Genomic DNA, 21686 nt, shown 5'->3' on the forward strand with positions numbered 1-21686 from the left:
GTCCTGGGTGGCACAGCACCCGCTGTGATGACCAGAATGCCTATATGTTCTGACTATTTCTACAGGGGTGATGGAGACCAGGAGCGTTGTCAGACTGGGATCTGTGTCTCTGCGCTATTGCCTTTTAGGGTGCATCTTGTTTCTTGGGCAGTGAATTCAGAAAAACGTGTTCGAGACTTGTGGAAATATCTGCAGGCAGCCTGGACAACGAAAACAGGAAAAAACAAAACATTTCTTACCAGGGGCTTCAGACAGCCTCTTAAGGGGGCACTCATGACTTTCTTGTGAGTCACTACCCCAAAATACTGTAAGTGCTATTCGTTCAGCGGGGCTCGCGCTGCAAGCTGGAAACAATCTAGGGAACTCTCATCTTCAGGTTGGTGGGGGCTGGCAGCACGCGTGCTCTCTCACTGGGAACGAGGGGCGAGACGAGAAAGAGCACGGCTTCGAAATTGCTCTCATACATGCTGTGGAGAGTGGAGCTGAGGGTCTCCTTTGCAGCTCTCATGGGAACAACGAGGATTTTTTTTGTGTCTGAGGGGTGGCTATGGCAGGTAAAGTTGATGCAAACCAGGAATACAAAGAAAAGGTGCAGAGGCTGGGGGAGAAGCATGAAAATTCCTGCCACTGTCTGCTCAGTTGTCTGTTTGGAAGAGTCAGGGAGAAACTTTGGTGTATATCCCATTTATAGCCCAGAGGACCTTCTTAGGACCCGAAGCCCTATTGCTATAAAAATAGGGGAGAATCCATAAAAGCAGCAGCATCTCATATATAGCACAAATCTTCTCTTACAAGATAGGCAAGGAGCTAAATGCTGTAATTAGAAGTTCACTGAGTTATTTTCTGTATGTTGCAGCTAACGACACAGAACATGGACTCCTGATTGAATACCAAGGCAGTAAATCAATGGAGGGTCTTTGCTACCGTTCATGAAATGCTCCAGCTGTGCTCCAAAGGATTATAATGTCAACAGAACTCTTGATTTGAATCACAGCCTTGCCTTCACTCAGGGGCCATATATTAGTCTTGAAAAGCAGGCAGTGTTTCATCGCTCAAAGAAAAGAGAATTGCTGAGCTGAAAATAAAACGATGATGTAGGGGAGAAACATTGCAACACAGCCAAAGGAGATGTACGGCAAATTTAAGCGAAACCCTCTTGAAATTTGAACATTATTTTTCCATGTTTGAAAAGTTTAGGATAAGTTTCACAAGTTTAAATTTAATTCTTCCTGATACTTTCAGAAAGTGCTGAGCCACCTGATTAAGTGCTTAAGGTTGTGAATCCTCAGAGCTACACCAAAGCCAGTAGAGCAATGCCAATTGACCTCAGACAAGGATCTGGCACTAACATAGGGTATGATATGTACCAGCAGTCCCAAGAACCAAAACTTGTATCTTCTTAGAAATTTGTTCAGAGAACAAATATCTTTCTGCATATAACTTGTGGTTATGTTTCTGCTTTCAAGCATGTACAAATAATGAAAAATAGGCTGTAGCCCACAGAGCTGAATTCCTGAAGGTGGTGTAAAAGGTGTAGTTTTGCCTTAACAAAACACTTGAAGTTTCCCAGGAATCTTTTGACATTTAGCAGGTGTCCTCTTGCAATGATTGTAATAAATCTTAGCAACTCACATGCAACCAGGAAAAAAAAAAAAAAAAGAAAAAAGAAAAAAAAAAAAGCTGAAGACTCTCCTGATGATAACCTTGAAGCTGTTGACGAGGTCACAGTGGTAGTGTCAGTATAGTGTCAGTAGTGCCATACAGCAGTTTGCACATGTTCTTACTTTTTTTATTTCTATAGGAATCAGCTGCTGCCAAAGTACACATGATACAAACTAGAATCTTGATTATTCAAAGCTCAGTCATAGTCTCTGTTTCCTATAATACAGTTCTATCCCTGGTATTTATTGCTTACAGTGAAAAGTATCTCAGTTGTTCAAAACTGTAGTTACTCAGATTCAGTAACAGGACCCATTAAATCAATTTGCAATTAATATGGTGAATCCAAAACAATTTTCCCTCTCATAATGGTACTGAAGAAATACAAAATTTTGCATAAAATTATTCAAAAGGGGAAAAACTTCACTTTACTTTAAATACTTCTCTTGAAAAAGAGGAAGAGATATCACAGAGCTCCTGGAACTTTGTGCAGGTTTATATCTTTACAGGAGCAAGAAAACTGGCCATTACTCCTCTCTGAAATATATAATTAATTGAAAATCCTGCTTTTCACAAGCACCAATGTGGAACAGCAGCTTAAATACAACAGGGTTGGAGAGTTGAGCCAAGTTCCTGAAATGCAATACCAGTTTCTATTGCACATACTCTTGCAAAGTCACGATTCCTGCTGAGGATGACATTAGCCTGTTTCCTGGTCTTGCACGCAGTTTATTTTGGTTCCCTACCACCATGTGTGAGATGTGCACAGAGCTTTGCCAGCTCCTGCTCCCTCTGCCGGTAGCAGGATTGTGCCCAGGGCTCTTGCCCAAGGTGGCTGCCATGATGGGTTAGTGGTTGCCATCAGATGATTCAAGAGCCTTCCCACAAACACTGTGCATCTCCTTGCATTGTTGTCTTGCATAACATGAACTCCTCTTCTGATGGGGTCTTCAGGTGCAAATGTACATGTCACCAAAGTTGAATACACGATCGTAAAACAGTTGTAAAACTGTTAAAACATTTTACTGGCTTGCCATCACAAACAGTCAAACCAAATGAAAAAATTAATATGAGTTTGTTTCAAAATTAAGTGAACTTGAAGTATCACATCTGCAAGTCAACGTTGTCACTGGTGCGTAAAAATGCATTTTACGAGTCTCAGTCACGGTGCTTTATTCCTGGAAGTATGTGCAGGAATTTTCTTTACTTTTCATCCATTTTCTCTATAATTTCATGGAGGAAGCAGCACCACAACATCAGCTCAAAGTGTAAAACACTTTTCTTAACCTTCTCTGCTTGTATTTCAGTCTGTCCATGTTTCTTGTCTGAGTGCTTTGTCAAGATTGCATAGAGAAGAGGCAAAAAGCGTCCTTCGTTTTTTCCACAGCTTTTTGACCAAATGTTTCATTATTTTCTAAAAATATATTTCTTACTTTGTTTAGCTATACACGTTCTTTACATAGGCCATAACCTAGATTTGCTCCAAAACCTAGTAGGAAAGCATACTTTTGCCTATCATTCTAACTCACCTTTAAAATGGGAACCTTGTTCCAATATTCAAATGCAAGATGCAGTTTATAAATTGAACTATTTTATAAGGGTTATTTTTTATAAGATTTTTTTTTTTAATTAATATGTTGTGGTTTTTTTTTCATCTCACCAGAGTCATGATGAAAAAATCATTAAAAATGTAGCATATAGGATTTTTTTTCTGTTGAAAAGAAGTTACATGAAGTGGTTGGCCTGTGCCATGAGACAGAACAATGTCACTGCAAAACCACAAAAGTTTTCATGCGGATCTATTATCAAGAAAGCTTTCTTAGTTTTTGTTCTTTGTAGAGATCCCAATGTTTGTTAGAGTTCAAAACAGGAAGCAGTATTAAGTTTACATTAAAATAATCTTACCTTGTACTGAGATATGGGGCAGAGTCCATGCTAATCTTTTAGAAAAAGGTATTAAAGGAAAGTTAGACTTGTCTCCTTCCTTTTTTCCCAAGGAAGTATTTAACCTGATCAGACTCCATTTCTTGCCCTAGGATCTCTTTGCATAGTGACAAACACAAAAGGCTACATAATCAAATGTAGGCCCTGAGTTCAGACCCTGCTATCTTTCTCTCCAGCAGCTGAAGCCTTATATTTGCCCACAGATGAGCTTTCAGAAGTGTTTTTTTGTTTGTTTTGTTTTGTTTTGTTTTGTTTTTTTGTGGGTTTGTTGCAGCCCCTTGGAGATATACAACAAGCAGCCATTAGCCTGGTCACATCCCTTATGAAGAACTAAGGAGTAAAGAGTTGACCCTGGTCAGAAACCATTGGGCTGAGTTTGCTCAGAAGGGGGAAAAAATGGGATTACCCTGACCCATTTACATTAGGAAACTTTTTTTTTTTTTTTTTTTTTTTAAAGGGAAAATCTCAGTTCTGAAGAATCCTAGACTCCCTCTGGGAAGATCTGGGAACAGCTCAATTTCCTATGGCTATTTTTGAAATGCATGAACAGCAAAGCACTGGAGATGCAATGAGCTCATCATTCAGAACTGGGGAAAGAAACGGTTAATCTGATCCAGAGGGTTTTCTTTCCATATGCCCTACTGAATATGGCTAACAGATCCTCTGAGCAGACAGACTATGGGACACAAATAAACACAGTTTCTGCTGCTGTAGTTTTAGACCCATGTTGCCATGAAAAAATGTCTAAGGATTTAAGGATAAATTTTCAGTTGGTTTCATGGTCTGAGCAACACATGCCTGGGAGACTCCATTGTCTGAGCAGTATAAACCAAGCATATATTATCATACCATAACTATTCCACACAGAGTAATGTATGTCACCTAACTTCTAGTGCTACTGTCTCAGATTGTCTGCAGGCTTCTTTCAGACTACCTCATTTCTGGTGGCATAAAGTAACGTTTGTGTGACTTCTAGTGGGAATGTAAAAGGAAGGTGTAGCTAACACTTTTCTTGTAGCTAACACCTGTGTTAGGCACTTGGCTGAGCCATACCTTCTTAGTCTTTTGTTTTGTTTTTACAATTTTAGACAGGTGCCAGCATATGGGGAGCTCTCTGCTCTGGTTCTCCAAGGGGTGCACGATCCCAGCTGCACCAGGCCTTCAGGTGCTCCTGCCATAGTTGAGCACTATGGATGTAGCTTTCTAGAGTCAGTTCTCTGTTGAAAAGCTGGGTGACCAATTCATCTCTCTGGTGACAGTTTCTTTTAAAAGTCTATCACAAAGTTTTCTTGAAGTCATCCAGCATATCATAATTAAACTCTCCTCATTATACCTGAAGAGATTTAACTGGCTCACAAACCTGAATATCTGAACTTGAAATTGCCTTAAGTAGTTGAACTGTAAAAAGCAAATTTGTGAAGATGTCTGAAATTGCATTAAATAATTGAACTGTAAAAAGTAAATTTGGGGAGATGTCTCCCATAGCCACTCTGTTAATGTTTATTATCTCACCAACATCTGATCTACGCAGGACGTTGCAGGAGACTCATGCACAAGCAATCCTTTCCTTGGTTCTAAATGATTAATAGCTTCCTAGCACCCTTCTTATTATTTTTTTTTTTTTCACTAGCATCAGAGTATCTCTAAATTCTACTCACAGATAAATCACTATTCTTCAAATCTAAACAGTTCAGACTGCAATAAAGATCCTACAGCATGTAGGATTATTACTGTAGGAAAACACAGCATTTTCTTTAATATGTGAAGACTCTGAGCTTGTTTTTGTGGTCAGAAAGGGGATGCACCCTGGATTTCAGAAAGTCTTCTGCTATGCATCGGTGGCATCTAAACTATTGCAGAACTAAAACAGGATAGAGTTCTCTTTAACTGTCTAAATTTGGAGGTGGCTCGAGAATGCTAACAAAGGAGAACAGTTACCATCAACTGTTCTTTAATTATAGATCTGCTTGTTCACCTTCCCAAATCCTTCAAACCTTCTGAAAGGAAACAGGAGACATTTGAACTTGAGCACTGCTACAAACTTCAAAGACACTGGTTAAGACAGCTTTAAAAGAAAGCAACTCACAATCAGTTCAACACATTTTCTTCCACTGTGCAAAACATTTCATCAGTAAAAAATAAAGAAAAAAGAACAGAAATCTTCTTCAACAGATAAGGAAGCAGATACACAGAACTAATGAAAATACTGCCTTATCCAAGCTATTTGGCTCTGGTGTGTTTTTTAGTTCTTACAGGGGTACAGATTTCCCAAATTTTCGTAGAGATTTAGCACATATACTCTCTCTCTTTCTCCCTCTTTTTCTACAAATTCTTGCTGCTGAAATAAACCTTCCCAGCATTATAGTTATGGGCAGTGCTCTCAACTGAGAAACTGTACACCCAAAAACCAAGGCACTTTTTATTTACAAAAAAATAACCATTTTATTCACATGGGCCCCAAATGGTTCATTGCATTGAATTTACAGAAGACTCAAAGTACTCCAGAATCCCTCACTTGAAAAAAATGGCAATATGCCATTAGCATAGCAAAAGCTCAGAATCCATATTCCTTTTTTAAAATGCCATTACTGGAACAAAGAAAAAATAATGCTTCCATCCCTGGAGCTGTGGTGACATGCCGGCAGGACCAGAAGCAACCAAGGGGTGATTGATGTCATCTCACTTCCACTTTTTAAGCTCAAGAAAATGCAGTAGTATCTGTCCAGATCTAGTTTGGAAGAAGACACTCTTTGCAGTCTCCTGTATTTGACATGCTACTGTCCCTCCACTGTCTGTGACCTCCCCACACAAGGAACAGAGGCTGACGAGACCCTTGGTGACCACAACCATATTCCATGTTGTAGCACAGGCAGGTCATGATCACTTGCATCCCAGAGCCAGGAAAACAAAGTGTGGAGACAGATCTCAATTTTCCCCAGACCACCACATCAGCTTGGGCCACACAACAGAACCTGAAGCCCAAACTCCAGCATCAGATTTTTACCTGCGAAGTCTGAAGGGCTTGTTCTTCCTTCACTTGGAAATGGTATCACATTTAACTTGTATTATGTACGTGCTAAATGGCTGTTACCATAAATAATATTCTAACATGATAGATTTGAACCTGGAAGAGTTTATGCATTTCATCCCACTGCATGCTGTTTTACTTGTTTGTTTCTTTGATAGTGTATTTCACCAGTAAAGGATTGTTTTTATGTCCAGTAAAAAGATGCTGTATTTTTTACCGATAAAAATAGCTTGCATTCCTAAAGGAGAAGAAGAGCTGTTGGTAAGGCCCTTTTGAGCACAGATTATTGTTTTGAAAAGATAGATTACAGCAGTTCTTATCAAGATCTGTTTGGTAGAATGGCACACTGATCTCCTTGCAAAAGTTTATCTCTTAGAAAACAATTCTGCAGGCAAACAACATGTAAATGGTGGTCTTAATTGAAAGTCTCTTTTTACAAGGCCTTAAGAACATTACAGGTAATTAAAATTGAAATATTTAATTCCAGGAGTATAAAAATATATAGAAAATCCTTTGCTTTGGGCACACACCTGTAACTGTATTTTCTGTATGTATATTACATTCAGTAGTTTCATGATTGCTAAACTTAGAAATGTTTGACTTAGTTTGTTTTAATGTGTTTTCAGAGAGGTACATTGTAAACCACTCGCTTTCAGTATAATCCTTGAGTTTTTGAGGCCAGAGAAAGGATTTCTCACTTTTAATGCCATTGATTATACATTTTTCAGAGAAAAAATACATATAAATATGCAATACATATACATATAAATATGAAGAATCTTATCATTTATATAAAATAAAAACAAGCACTAAGATTCAAAGTTTTCATCAGCATCATTAACAACTTTATTTTCTGAGGTTATTGTCTGAGGGGGAGATTCTGGACTTCAGTGCATAACTGTGGCGGGGTGCACAGGGCAAAGGTTTTAGCTGTAACTCAATGAGGCTTTTCAAGGACATTGTTTTGTGATGTCTCATATTGCCCTCACTGGCTACAATATTAAATATATTCACTTGATTGCTCCTCTGAGCTCATAATTACTGATGAGGCTGTGAATCAAACAGATGATGACTAATATCAGTGTAATAACAGCTTTGCTTTCTAGATTTTTATTTCAGCCTGTACTGTTCTGGATGGGAGTAAACCTTCTGAAATCTGGGAGAGTAACTTGGTTCAGACAATAAGGGAGAGTTAAGCCTTGTCAACCAAACAGTTGAACTAATACCAACCCCTTTCCAAAACCAGGTCCATGCAACCATCCAAATCAAAGGCATGTGTGGTCAAAAAGATTTCTTTGCTTATTGTTTTATTGTTTTGCAGAGGGTTGTGCAGTGGTGAAGAAACACAGGAAAAAAAAAAAAATCAGGAAGTAAAGCCGGAAACTCAAGAACTCACAAAAAAGATTGCAGCAAACAGGGAAGGCTTGGGCCTATGTACTGCCATTAAAAAAAAAAAACTCACAAAAAAAATCTTCTCCAGAATTATTTCATGCTTGTTGTGACTGAGGAAAACAACGGTTTTATGTTCTGTGTAAATAAATAAGATTATCTTAGAAACATCACCAGTATCACTTTTAAATATTCAGTGCTGGGGGGCATAAGTGTGAAGCAGTTTCCTAGTAAAAACAGGGTGCACCATTATTTCTTGGTGTAGGCTTGTGGAAACAGGTACCAGATCTATAGCAAGTGGTGAAACAAAGAATCTCAGGATGACAGAGGAATGACACTCAGTGAGAGAGAAAATCCACTCTGAGAAAGTGGAGAAAAACGTGTGAGTAAATTGGGAAATAATTCATGCCTTGTAACATAGTTGTTCGAAATGGGGTAGCAATTTATGTTTCATAAACAACCATTGCTTTTTATGAACAGAGGATGACTAAAGTACTAACACAACCACCAAAGACCAGAATATTTGTCATGGAGTTTTGAGCAGTTTGAGAGCTATGATGGGCTGAATAAAGGATTAAATAGATTAGGAAAACTGTTTCAGCTATAAGTCAAAATGTCATGAATCTGGAAGGGCAACTGCATCAAGCACTCAACCAATTTCTTCCCTCTTATTTTCATTCAGTGAGGAGTTACCACATTGTCCCAGCTCAGACAGCACCATACACCTCAGCTGAAGAAACTTCAAATGTTGTCAGCTTTGCTACAGAACTTGAATCATTAGAGCAGCGCACCGGAGAATGAGCAAGTGTATGGAAACTTTGCTAAGTTATCCTATCAGATTCTGGCCCAAAGAAATAAAATGAGTTATAGGATGCAGCTGGGATAATTATTGTGAATAGGATTTCAGCCTGTCTGTGTCTAAGAACTGTGGAATTAAAGGTTACTAAAAGAATATTAAGCAATGAATGTCTGCAATGAAAAGTATTTCAACAAGAACATCCTCTTTACTTTGCACAGATTTTCCACTGGCTCCTGATTTAGAGAACATCGTGCTGCCTGTCTAGTCCTGTGCAGATCCCATTTCCATTTTCAGTTATTTTGTAAGAGCAAAAAAAATTGGGAACACAGTGCACCATTACCTGTAACCTATTTAAAACCTAGATCTATTCTGTGTGCACCACTTTATGTTATTTCAATGTACATAATTTCAGTGTCTTTTTGCATGTCATTGGTAAGCAGATTAAAAAAATAATAATAATCTGATTTTCTTATTCAAACACAATTTCTTCCTTTGTTGGAATATTACAAAAAAAATAAAAATAAACCAAACCAAACCAAACCAAACAAACAAAAAAACCACGAAGGTGGAAGTAAAACTGAGTATACTTTTTGGTATAAAGACACCTCTTGGTGTTCATATTTATAGGGATGTAAGCAGTACTAAACCTATGACTGCTAGGCTTAATAAAGTCATTTTATGTATTAATTTTAATTCTCTCTTTCACAAAATTCCCCCCTTGGTGATGAAAGATTTCACTGATGGGTATTAAAATATCATACTGTTATTCAGCAGATAGCCCATAAGAAGACCTTCATGTCATTATAGCTTCAAATGGGATTTGTACCTCTCTGTTTCCATGTAATGTCGTATTTAACTTGCAGATCTTTTGTTAAATTCCGGTTGAATGCTTATTTCAGCACAGTTTCTCTTTTCTCCAGCTGTGATGTATCAAAGACTAATTCTAGGAAGTGAAGAACACAGGGCAAATCTCATTGAAATTATTAGTATTTGTGTTTGTCAAGTGCATCTAAATCTTTCTATTGTTCTATCGTCTCTGGTATGTTCAGAGAAAATATTAAAATGTAACCCTTTGCTAAAAATTAAACTTGTAATGTGGACTCCTCTCAGCTTTGCAAAAATTAATTTCCAGAACAAGAGTATAAAAATGTATAGAAACAGATTTTCGTGGAATGAACCAGAACTCAAGATCATGAATCTTAGTCTAGAGTTACAGTTTTCAGTTTAAGACTACTTCAGGAAAATAACAGGCATTTAAAAAGAGAGGCAGAACACCGCAGCCAACTTAAACTGATGATTCACTACAGATTTGTGTGTTCAACGTGACAGTTTTTTTTCCAAATAGTTAAAATGTATTTACATATTTCACCTAGAACTACAAATTCCTGTAGAAAACTCAGCTAAAGAAAAGTCCTTGATAAATATTCTCATCCTCAGTGCCAAATTTTTCTATATCACAAGTTCAGTCAATACCACAAGCTCAGCTTTCACATCATACTTGGGACCTATTTTAGGAAATGATTTATCAAATGGTAAATATGTATATTGCTAATGTTTGGCCAATGCAAACGCCACCTTGCCAACATTTATTTATTTGAATGATGAGATCAGGAGTCTTATATTTTAATTAAACAAATCCAAAAATACTGCAGTAATGTGCAGGTCTGTTGAAAAATTTAAAGTAGCTTACAGTTTCAGGTTTCTTCAATGGTCAAGGAAAAAGAATAATTGATACTAAATGATCATATAATAAAAATAAATATATGTTAGGTACAAAATAAACCAGTTTTCTGATTCCTCTGTTCCATACAAATAGGAATGTAGTCTTTTATGAGCAACTGCCAAAAGAGCCATGAAAGTGCTATGCTTCCTCTGTAGACACAAAATTGGTAAGTGTAAAAAGTTCATATGATCTGGGAGGACAGTCACAGAGATAGTACCCTATGGTGAGCTAGAGTGAAAATACTAGCAATTATTTTTTTTTAAAGAAAAGAAAAATGTGAAAGCCATCAACAGAATTATTATATAAAACTAAATTACATTTGAATGTGCCTTAGCTTATCTCACATCTTTTTTACCATGGATAATAATTCTAAAACAGCTAAAAGTAAGTGGTGTGACTTTCAGGTATATTATACAGTGTATCAAAGACGCCCATGTTAATGTTTGCCATACAATCACAGCTGTTAGTTTCTTTTAGTAGTATTTTGAAGACTCTCATTCACGTCCAGTCCCAACACAAGCTCCCCCCACCCCATTAGCGTCCTCTCCTTCTTCGCTGGTTCTTACTGGGAGGCCTCAGGAGGCTCTCTCGATATCTTGTATTTGTGTGGAACAGTCGGACCATTTCATGGTCTTTGTTATCCAATACTCTGGGCAGAAAGAGAGAGGATTTCTGTGTCCTGCGAGTTTTAAAGCCCCTCCTGGGTCGTCCTTTCCCATTGATTGAGACATACCAGAGTCTCTCTGCACTGGCTTTGCGTTTTGTGCTGGCTCCATTGGGTACAGTCCGGTACAGACGGGATGCGTAAGTGTTGTAACCCAGCTCGTGGATCCTCTCCACAAACTCACACTCTGTGTTATAATTCTCCTGGAAAGCAAACACGGCAAAGATTAGGAAAGGCTATTCAGGTCATAGCTCTCTTTTACCTCAATCAGATTGGACTAAAGTCATTTGCAAGACTTGGCTCAGTTTTAGGCAAAGTCCAGCAACAGCTGGTAAGAAAAGCTCAGAGAGGTGCTACCAAAGGCAGCTCTTCCTCCCTCAGAAGAGCTGGGCCTGAGCTGCAGTGCGGTGAGGAGCCCGCTCTCACCAGCAGAAGAGTACTCTGTGGGTCAGAAACAAACAATTTGAAAACAAAAAATGGCATGTGAGTAGGAATTAATAGCTCTGCTGGTTGTTCAGCTGTAAATTTAATTTGTTTGTGCTTACAGGCCTAAATATGCCTGTGAGCGGGGTGGAGGATTTAATTGCGGCCTACTAAACTTTGCCATTAAAAAGGGAAAATTCTGTAGTTGAGTATATAATGTGACACTTTAGTTGGTATATTAGTAGCTAAATACACCTGTGGTGGTTGTAACCAGTTTATTGCAATGTTTTGAGCTGTAAAAAACACATTTAGGAAACTTCAGCACAACAAAATGAAAGCACCTTGCCCACTTGTGTGTTCCTCCAAAATGCCAGGCTGCTCCTTTATCACAAACTGTAAGGGAGAGTACATACCCATCCTGAGGGCTCACATTTTACATGATCTATCAAAACTTTCCAACTTTCCTCATATTCTCAACTGAGAGAAAATCGTGTGTGAGACGGTTTGAGTTTCTCTCAACTGAGAGAAAACCTGGCATGAGGAACTCCTTCCTCCTCTCTGGGAGCAGTAGAAGCAGTACAAATAAAGGACATGTACATCTTTTTCAAAGGACATTGTACATCTTTTTCTTAACTACAGAATTGTCTTTGCTCTGTCTGTGAGATAAAGACGTCAGTATCTAACATGTAAGGCACAGAGGCAGAAGGGAACTGCTATCATGGTCTTTATGGAGGTTTACCTTTAGACAGGCCTCTCTGAGGACTTGGAGAGGGCACAGGTGGCCAGGCTGGGGCCAGAAAAGCCATAGGCTCCATTAGCAACATGTCTTTAATGCTGTTCGCTCACCAGAAATGCTGATAGGCATTTAACAAGATTTTAAAAGACTCCACATGTCTCAGTTTCACAGCTGTAAAACGGAAGTGCCCTTCCTTGCGAGGACAACATTTTGCACATGCTGTGGTGCTGGAGCCCATGCAACTACCATATGTAGGTAGATTTCTGTTGCTGTCTGCCTCAGATCTGGCTGTAGAGGATTTATCACAGAAGATAAACTTCAAGGATTATCACAATGTACTAAGGACACAAAAGAGTTCTGCAGACTCAACAACCTCATTTTATTGACATGGGGAAATTGGTGATATCAAGGGATAACTGAGTTACTCCAGTACCATTTCATAAAATGCTTCCTGTATCATTATCCCCAAAGAAGTCAGACTTATTTGAAACGGGGGGCTTGCACAGGTTCCTGTCATAGTAACACCCATGAAGTAGTCGGCCATTTTTTCTAGGCAAGCTAAACCAGGAAGCTTCTCCTGAGCTTAGCCCTCACCCTTTACTTGTTCTGTGAAAAAAGCTGGAATTCAATAGCTGTGCCTGAATTGTCCCTCCAGCTCTGAAACAGTCTGTCTCAAACTTGAGCTGGACACCCATTTTTAATTAAAATTAACTGGAGGCATAGCAGTCAGCAATGGTCAGCCTCAGCTCTGGCACAGCAAAGATAGTATGTCCTCATTCCACTTCAGCTGCACTGTCCTTTGCCAAAATTGTTTATTGCCTGGTGCTCAGTACCAGCAGAGAACTTTCATCTTTAGAAAGGGGCCCTTTAATTAGTGGGCATCATGAGACACGTTCCAGAATCTGGTTCGCAAACACTATGAGGATGACACTCTTGAGAAGGAGGAATAAAATACATTAGAACAGGGAAGGTGACTGAGTTGATTGTGTTACCTAAGTTGCACTCACAAGGAAAAATCCCACGTGTCTTGAGAATGCATTATGCCGCTCAAATCAACAGAATTACATAAAATGACTATTTGGAGGAAGAAGACTTCACATAGCTATATTTTACCCTTTTCAAATCTGCTTTCCTGCCACAGGATTCCTGGAGAAACTGCACAGTATGGTTGTTACACAGTGGCAGATCACAAGATTGCTGGGGCTGTAATCAAAGATGCTGGAAGAAATTCAAGTAGGTAGGTAATACGTATAGCATACACACTGGCTAATAGGCCTTCGTATGTGCCTGAGTGTAAAGAAGTCTAAGCTAAAGTATTTTATTCACTGAGGGGAAATACTGTCTGGGCTGAGAGGGCAAGACTCCCACTAATAAGAGCAGAGCCCAGATATTACCTCAAAGATCGAGACAAAAGTTAAAGGAGTAGAATAAGGTGTTTATTTTCACCTTTATGTTCTTATACCTCCTCATACTTCCTTTCCTTGCTATAGCCCTGCCTTTTAGTCCCTGTGAATTCTTTTTCTGTCCAGCCAAATGCTCTGTGAGGAGAAATTCCTCTCGGTAGGTTGGTTTCCCGTAACAGAGATGCTCAATTGCTTCTGGATAATCTTCAACATTTATATGCCCTGCTAGTGTCCAAGACCTGTAGTGAATATAAATATAGGAGCATTTTGAATAGAGGTGGATATTCTGCACCACAAAGGCTGGCTCCTGAGGTCTTTATCAGTGCACACAATTGCTCAGCACTCTGGCCACATGAAATACCTTTGCTGAATACATTATTCTGCTTTTGGCTGTACAGGCAGTATGAAAGTAATAATATATCTTCTTTCTACTTTGTAAAGTACACTGATCAGGTTACCTGTAACAATTCCAGACAGAAATCTGTTATAACAAAATATATTTTTATATCTATATGTTATAAAATATTATAGGAAAAATGAAAAAGATTTAATTCTTTTCTCTATAAACTTTAATTTAAAAGAAATCAGTGCTCCCCACTGGACCTGTTCTCCCCACAGGAATTGACAGGCATATGCCAGAGGCTTAACTGAAACTTACCGACGCATAAAGTCTGCCCCTTTTGTTCATGGCCAGGTATCTGCCAGAGAACAGGCCCTTGATGGCAACGATCCCAACATCAACAGCTGTTATTTCAAGGATACCTAGAAACAGAAACAATTGTGAGATTTCTTGTTGTTCCCCATCACATGCAATTTTCTGAGATCTCTTTGAATGACTGCTTACCTGCAGAGTATGATTTCACAGCTATCACCTGCTCACATCACAATCATACTGCAACCGTATGAACTAAACAAGGCTATTATTTGAAACAATGTAAAACAACAAGGATGTTGGAATTGTTTGAGATAATCTCAACAATAAATCCCTTAGATGTCTGATTGAGATTGAACTCTTTCAAAAATGAAAAAGATCTGACACTGAACTACAGGTTTGCTTAATCCTATATGTATATAAGAAAGTTTAAATCCTCTTTAATGCTTAGGAACACAAGAGCTCTTGACTTATTGAAACCAGTCACAAAGCGGTCCATTTCAGGACAAAGCCCTTGCTGAGGTCTCCAGAGAGTAAAACAGAGCATTTCAGAGCCACGTATACAATTGTGAAAGGAACTTGCCAGTTAGGAGGTCAGCATAGCTCTCCAGACAAGGACAATATGACTGTCTGAGCCAAGTTAAAAGACAGGAGATGTTTCAGGCCATCAAAGATGGGGGTCTCAAACATTGGAAGGGTATCACAGATACCCTTGGCACAATACCTGCCAAAATCTTTACATCCAGCCAACCATGCCACCATGCTGATGATGGCACAAGTGGCTTGGGGGCCATGCTATAAGCACAGGGCTCTCTGGCTCAAACTCTGCTCTCAGTCCACCAGCTCTGGGATGATGCAGCTGGGTACCGGTGGTGAGCCTGGCACCCAAGCCCACTGCTGCCTTTGGGCAATGATAAACCAGAGCTGGGTGCTTGTCCCGCTTGCAGAGCGGCGTTGCTGGCCCGACCACGTCTGTGAGAGTTGGGCTGGGTTGGGTACAGCTGTTTTGAATCAGCCACCGGTTCGCCGCTGAAGGATGTCTCCTCCGGGCTTTGATAGCGAGGGGGTTTTCCTCTAGGAAATAGTGGTTTTCCTTTATGGACTTCAGACAGATCCCGGAGGTCTCCCTGTCTCTGCGTGCCGTCACCAGCCGGGATTTACGCTTCCTGGGGCGGCGGGGCCGGGTGCGGGGGCTCCCGGGGCTCCACCAGGGCAGCGGGGCGCGGAGTCCCGCTCTCCTCCCTCCCCAAAGCCCCCCCAAAAAAGCCCCCTGTTCCCGACGGATCCCGTTTCAGCTCAATTACCACCGATCCCCGGCACATGTCGGAGGGGGCAGATGTGGTTCAGCTCGGGGGGAGCCCCTCGGGAGATGGGCAAGCCGGGGAGAGACGAGGGCAGCCTGCAGCCCGCCGAGGGGGGCGGTGGGGCTCAGCACCGGGCTCACGGACGGGGCTGGGGCTGGGGAACCGCGGCAGGATGCGGAGGGAGCAGGGCTGGGGGGTCCCACGGGGACCAAGCCCCTCTGCCACAGCCGGGGTGCCGCCGGGCAGAGGGAGGAGGAGAAGGAGAGGAAGAGGAGGAGGAGCGGGAGCAGCCCTGTCCCGCTGCGGGCCCGGCACCGGCATCGCCTCCGGCCCTGCCGCAATTGGTCCTGGCGGGCGGCCCCCTCCCCGCTCGGCCCTGCCCGGGGAAAGGTGCGCCCGGTACTCACTGAAGACGCTGTTCTTCTCCAGGGTGCCGTTGATCTTGCCGTTGGGGTGGACCTGCAGGTGGTACTTGGTGGCACAGAAGAGCTTCCTGCGCCTGGGCGCTCCCCCCAGGTGCTCGTAGACGCCGCCGCGGCCCCCCGCATCCCGGCGCGGCCGGGGGTCGCCGGGGGAGGCTCCGGCCGGGCCCGGGGCGCACGGCTGCTGCCACAGGCTCAGGAGCAAGATCCAAATTACGAGCATTGTGGCATGATGGCCGCGGCGAGCAGTCTGCTGGGGCGACGGAGGCTTGGAGCGAGCGGCACCGGGGGTCCCATCAGGGACGTCTCGCTAGCGGCGCGCCGGGCTGGCGAAGCGCGCTCCGGTCCGGGTGGCGAAGCATCGGCGAGTTCCTATCGGCCTCGCTCCGGCCCTTTTATCTGTCTCAGATTTACTTAAATCAATAGACATCGGCAAAGGCCACCGAGGAGTCCCAGCTGTTTGTGTTAGATGGAGCTGCCGCGATCAGCCTTCTCCTTGGGTTTCCAGCTAGCCAGACGGCACGCATGAGAGACCGGGAGCAGGAGGAGGGGGGAGAGGGAGAGACCCACTGAAATTCGGCAGGAGACCGCGGGGAAAATAGCTGATCGGCAGAGCATAGAAATAAAAGCCGCTTCCTGCAACAATAGCCCGATCTGCGACCAATTGATACAAAGCAGAGGAGGCAAAAGGTATCGGGCTCGTGTGAACTCCCAGAGTGCAGCGTGGATAAAATTACACACACGCAGCATCTCTCCCCGGCGCGCCGCACGCACCCCCCCACGCTCACACCCCCGCCGGGGGGGGCTGCGGCCGCCGCCCTCCGCCCCGCGCATCCCCCGCGGGGCTCAGCCGCCCCCTGCCCAGCCCGGGGTACCGGTGCCCGAAGCAGGCGGCCTCGGGAAAAGCTCACGTTAAACGCAGGAGCCGCCGAGAGGGGCTCAGCGCCCGGCTGCTTGGGGGGCTCACGGTGGGAGAGCGTTTTAGTGGGGTCAGGGACCCTCTGCCACCCCCCTCCGCTTTGCCCCCGGTGTTGAAAGCAAGCAGTTATTACTAAGTCAGTCAGTTCACGGCTACAAGTAACACCCGTTATTTAGGCAGGTCTTCAAGATACAGTCATTTCCAAATTAGCTCGAACAAAGTAGGGCCCGGCCGGAAAGCAAAAAGTTGTCGTGTACGTCCTCGGACGCATTTGCAAAAAGCTGGAGCTAATCCTTTTTCTTAACTTTGGTGCCTGGTAAGTCTCATTAGCTGTAGCAGATCTGCACTCGCTACCATGTAGCTTCACAAGACTGCCTACGCTTTCAAAATGTGATGGAGCTACCTATAAATAAATATAAAGGGAGGCAAAAGGTTCAACAACTCGGTGAATTACGCTGCCCCTGTGTGTTACTCAAAGGCAGCTCGTTAATTAGATTTGCATCTGAAACAGGCAGTAGGAGTTTTGGGAAGTGTTTCAGAGATAATTAGTATTAATGTGCTCGAAGGGCACACAAATACACCTTTGAAGTGAGTCACGACAGAATTCAAACGTTTGACCTTGATCGATATAAATTTTTTCCCCAGTATCGGTGAACATGTAGAGGTCTATAAAGTATTTTTAAAGGGCATTCCTACGTAGAGCAAGAGGATTTTCTTACAAGTTAAAAAAGGAAGCTTTTACTAGTGGGAAAATAAGCGAAGGGATACGACCTTTCCTTAAAAGCACCTCAGGAGGACGAAAAGGTCTCGAAGCTACTCCCTATTTTAAGCTGTGCTTAATATTTAGTAGTTCTCCAAGGCTAAAAGGCTTTTCATTATACAGCCGTCTGGAATAAAAGGAAACACATAAAAAACCCACAAGCACCCCTCTCCGCCATTACCACCCTTTCCTCCCCCTTTTCTTCTCCACCAGTTAAGCCCCAGCCTCACAAGGCGAGTTTGATCTGGGGATGATAAATGTTTGTACAATTAATTCTTTATTGCTGTTTTTTCTGCAGTGCCACTTCCAGGCACTAATGCAGTTCCAGCACGTTTAAGTAAAAGTAAACGGTTAGGAATTAAAATAATTAAAGCACCGGGTCTGGTTAAAAATAAGTAAATAATAATAATAATGAGAAAAAAAAAAAAACAAAAAAAAAAAACGGAACAGGGCAGGACCCTGCTCTCGCAGTGCATGTGGGGCGATGCTCTTATGCGGGCCAAACCCGCCAGCCCCCCCCCCCGAAATGACCTTCGAGGGGGTTGCCTTGGGGGGGCCATTTCGGCCCCCAGCTAGCCTGGGGCACCCCGCGCATCGCCCCGTCCGTGCGCAGCTGACATTTGACGGGTCGGGGTTTGCGGGGGGTTTTTCATCAGCTCTCGGAAAAAAAACAAGCCCGCAAGATCCTTCCCACAGCCTCCCCCCCCGCCTCCCACCGCAATAATAAACCAAAAAGACTAGTGGGTGGAAGAGTAACACGTTAATGACTTTTGCTCAAATTGCTTCCATCTTGATCACATTTTCATAATTAGCACCATCATCTACAAATCTTTCCGCCCTGGGCATCTAACACAGACGGGCTTCCCAAGCGATGTGTATTCTACTTATTAGGGAGGGGAACACTTATAGGTCTGTCATTAATGGTTCCCTTTCAAATGAAATGAATACGACCTCCACTGAAATATCAAAGGGCTGTAGCTACCTCGTCTCACTTGGTACAACACTGAATAGCGAGCAACCTTAAGTCGTTTTGCTCTAGTCAGACATCTATACAATAAAACATAAGCCCGCTCTTGTATATTTTAAGTTGTCTGGTGACCATTTCTGAAAACAAAAAGGGTCCCTTTGATGTGGTCTAATTCTATCAGAGGGTGGGACGTCAGATGTGGTCTACCGATCCTTTCTGGAAATATTTTTAATTATGCCCCAAAGCTTCTTGTAGCCCCAAAGTAATAATCAGAGAGCAGTTTAAGCCTGTTACTTAGAGTGGAGGGGAGAACAGGCTCTAGACCGTATGTAACTAAATCAGAATTACTACCTATAATGATCTATTAATTCGCTTGAAATGTGTAACTCTAAGTAGAACATGCTAGGTATCTATTATTCCTTATGCTTGATCCTGCTAACGGGATATTTCTAAGCCTTCTTATGGTTAAGCCATAAAGGCAGCATTTTCCCTGCAAGTCATAGGGTAACAGTGAGCATTTGAGGCAGATGTTTTTATTCTTACAGCGCGCTCCTACTCCAGAGCACGCAGGGCACTTGTGTTCTTATCTGATATATTCCGATATACACGTTCAAGAGCTTTGTGACAAAGCAGTGCATATTTCTTTTCGGGTATTGCATAGAAGTAAGCCTCTAAAAACAATGTAAAAATTTTGAAAGCTCCTCTCCAGAAGGGGAAAAAAATAAATACTAGCCAAGTTTTTGCAATGAATCAGCTTTAAAAGTGCCGTGATTCCGGACGAGCTCTTCCTACGCGGTCCAACGCCGCCGCGCCCGCAGCTCGCTGCCCGGCTGAGATTTACGGGCTGCCCTGCTCTAACGAGAGGGAAGTTGCAATTTGTAGAGCAATAAATACCGAGGCGGTGGGTGGAGCCCCCAGCAGAAAAATCGCCCTCCTTCACCAATTAAAAATCCATCCTAGCTCCAACGTGGACCGTGGGAAGGTCTCAAGGAAAACAGCCTCGGTGATGATTAGGTGTTTGCTAGCGACTGAGCTAATGCCATCTTTTGAACGTAACTGTCTTGCCTGCTGCAGTTTGCTTTCACCTGCTGCTGCTGATGTTGGACAGAGGTTATAAAATTCAATTGATTTTGTTCAGCTATATTTTGTTTTCTTTGTGGCTTCCCAGTGAGGTTACTCTGCACCCTGTGAACATAATCTTGTTTAAACGACTTTCCAGACCACACAGCATCACATTACCCACCTTTATATGTGTAGGCAATATTGTTTATTGGATTGTACACTCTTAACTCCCGAAAAGCAGGAGAGAGTGGAGGAGGAGAGCTCTGGGCAGTAACTTCACAGCTTCCAAAGTTTAGGATGCTTTTTCAGGTGGAGAAAGTAAGATTTAGGTCATTTCAAAGGTAAATAGATGCAAAGACCTCTCTGAAGGAAACATTAAATACATAACAGGCATGCCATCAGTTCCCTCTTTATGTTTTTCATTTTCATAGTTACTTGTTATGCTTTTATGTAAAATCAATCTGAGGTCTTCAGAGAGGATGGTACAGTTCATTCTATACTTATGATGTGAATCATTGCTATATTACACTTCAGACAGTAAATTCATTTAGAATTTATAAGCTATAAGCCTCCATACTTAGTTTAAAGGCATGTGTGGTTTACTGATATCATTGTGATCTAGCTATATATATATGTCATCTGTTATATGTATGCATTTAAAATGATTATCATTAAATACTACTTTAAATTACTTAAATCATTATTATTTGTTATTATTAAAAATATTATTATTGTTGTTTATAGATTATTCATATCGACATGCAAATGCCTAAGTTCCTTACTTTAGAAAATTTCAGTTACAGTCAGCAAGAGTTTCCTTGGCTGAGGACTGAGGGATTAATCCTTCATTCAAAGTCCATGAATTCACTAAGAGCCTTTTATTTAATGCATGTGAATTTGGATCAGGCCCAATCTTATTACTAGAAAAATTATTTTCCCTTGTTCTAAGATAATCTGTTAATGGTTTATTGAATGAAAATATTCAAAACAATGAATGCAGAAACATTAAGCAAAAATTTCAGTCTCTTTCCTTGCTCTGTTGCTTATGCCTTTTCAATGCAAGAAAGAAAGGAAACAGTAGACAGAAATGTAACACTACTGAAATATGTGCCATGGTACAGTTCAGACAACTGTCATGTGGTTTGTAAAGATTTGTGGCAGGCTCAAACAGTGCTACAATAGGGATATTCAGACCATACAGAACTGCAAATTGTAGCCATGAAAATAACTGAACACAAGGGATGTGGGGAAGTCTAGAAGAGAAGTGTGAAAACAATAGAAATGTAATTTGTTGATAACATGGGGACCAGATTTGTACACCTGCTTTATATGTATGATACCTCATTCATCACTTAATCTGAGCTCCTGGAAAATCTTTTTTTTTTTTTTTGGGGGGGGGTATCTCAGCGAGTGTTTTTGAAATCAGCTTCAAAGCATTTCTTTAGATTTACAGGGAAGTGTGGTGTAACTGAGAGAAGTATCTGGCCCATATCCATGATGTAATTGTGTTTTGTGCCTGAAGGGCTTGCTATTCAGATAAATCTCCTACTACTTTTAGAACCTATCCCCCTGTTACTTTCACAATCAGAGGCTTGTTATGATCTCGCTCAGCCCCGTAAATCTTCGGGAATTGAGTTACCTGAAGATAAAAGATCTCTCTTTCTCCAAGCTGTGGTTGGATCAACACTTTGCAAAGTCAGATGACAGGCATAAGGGTCAGGCTCAGGTTGGGCCTGGGCTGTCCAAGCACTGGAGATAAAAGCAGAAGGTAGCTGCCTTAGGGAAATCCCACGTGCATGACTGTAAGTCCCTGGAAGAGAAAACCTAGTGTC

General features: G+C 41.8%; 1 protein-coding gene across 1 annotated transcript; it reads right to left on the reverse strand.

Annotated features, from left to right (window-relative positions):
- Positions 1 to 7316: 7316 nt before the first annotated feature.
- FGF3 (fibroblast growth factor 3) lies at positions 7317 to 16920 on the reverse strand. Its single transcript, XM_068684581.1, has 3 exons — positions 16132 to 16920; positions 14427 to 14530; positions 7317 to 11409 (listed from the first exon to the last, which is right to left on the reverse strand). Exons 1-3 carry the CDS (start codon positions 16367 to 16369, stop codon positions 11077 to 11079), a joined length of 675 nt encoding a protein of 224 aa, XP_068540682.1. The 5' UTR covers positions 16370 to 16920; the 3' UTR covers positions 7317 to 11076.
- Between the last annotated feature and the right edge of the window lie 4766 nt (positions 16921 to 21686).

The sequence above is a fragment of the Anas acuta genome, chromosome 5 (assembly GCF_963932015.1).
Source record: "Anas acuta chromosome 5, bAnaAcu1.1, whole genome shotgun sequence".
In the NCBI taxonomy this organism is placed as follows: domain Eukaryota; kingdom Metazoa; phylum Chordata; class Aves; order Anseriformes; family Anatidae; genus Anas; species Anas acuta.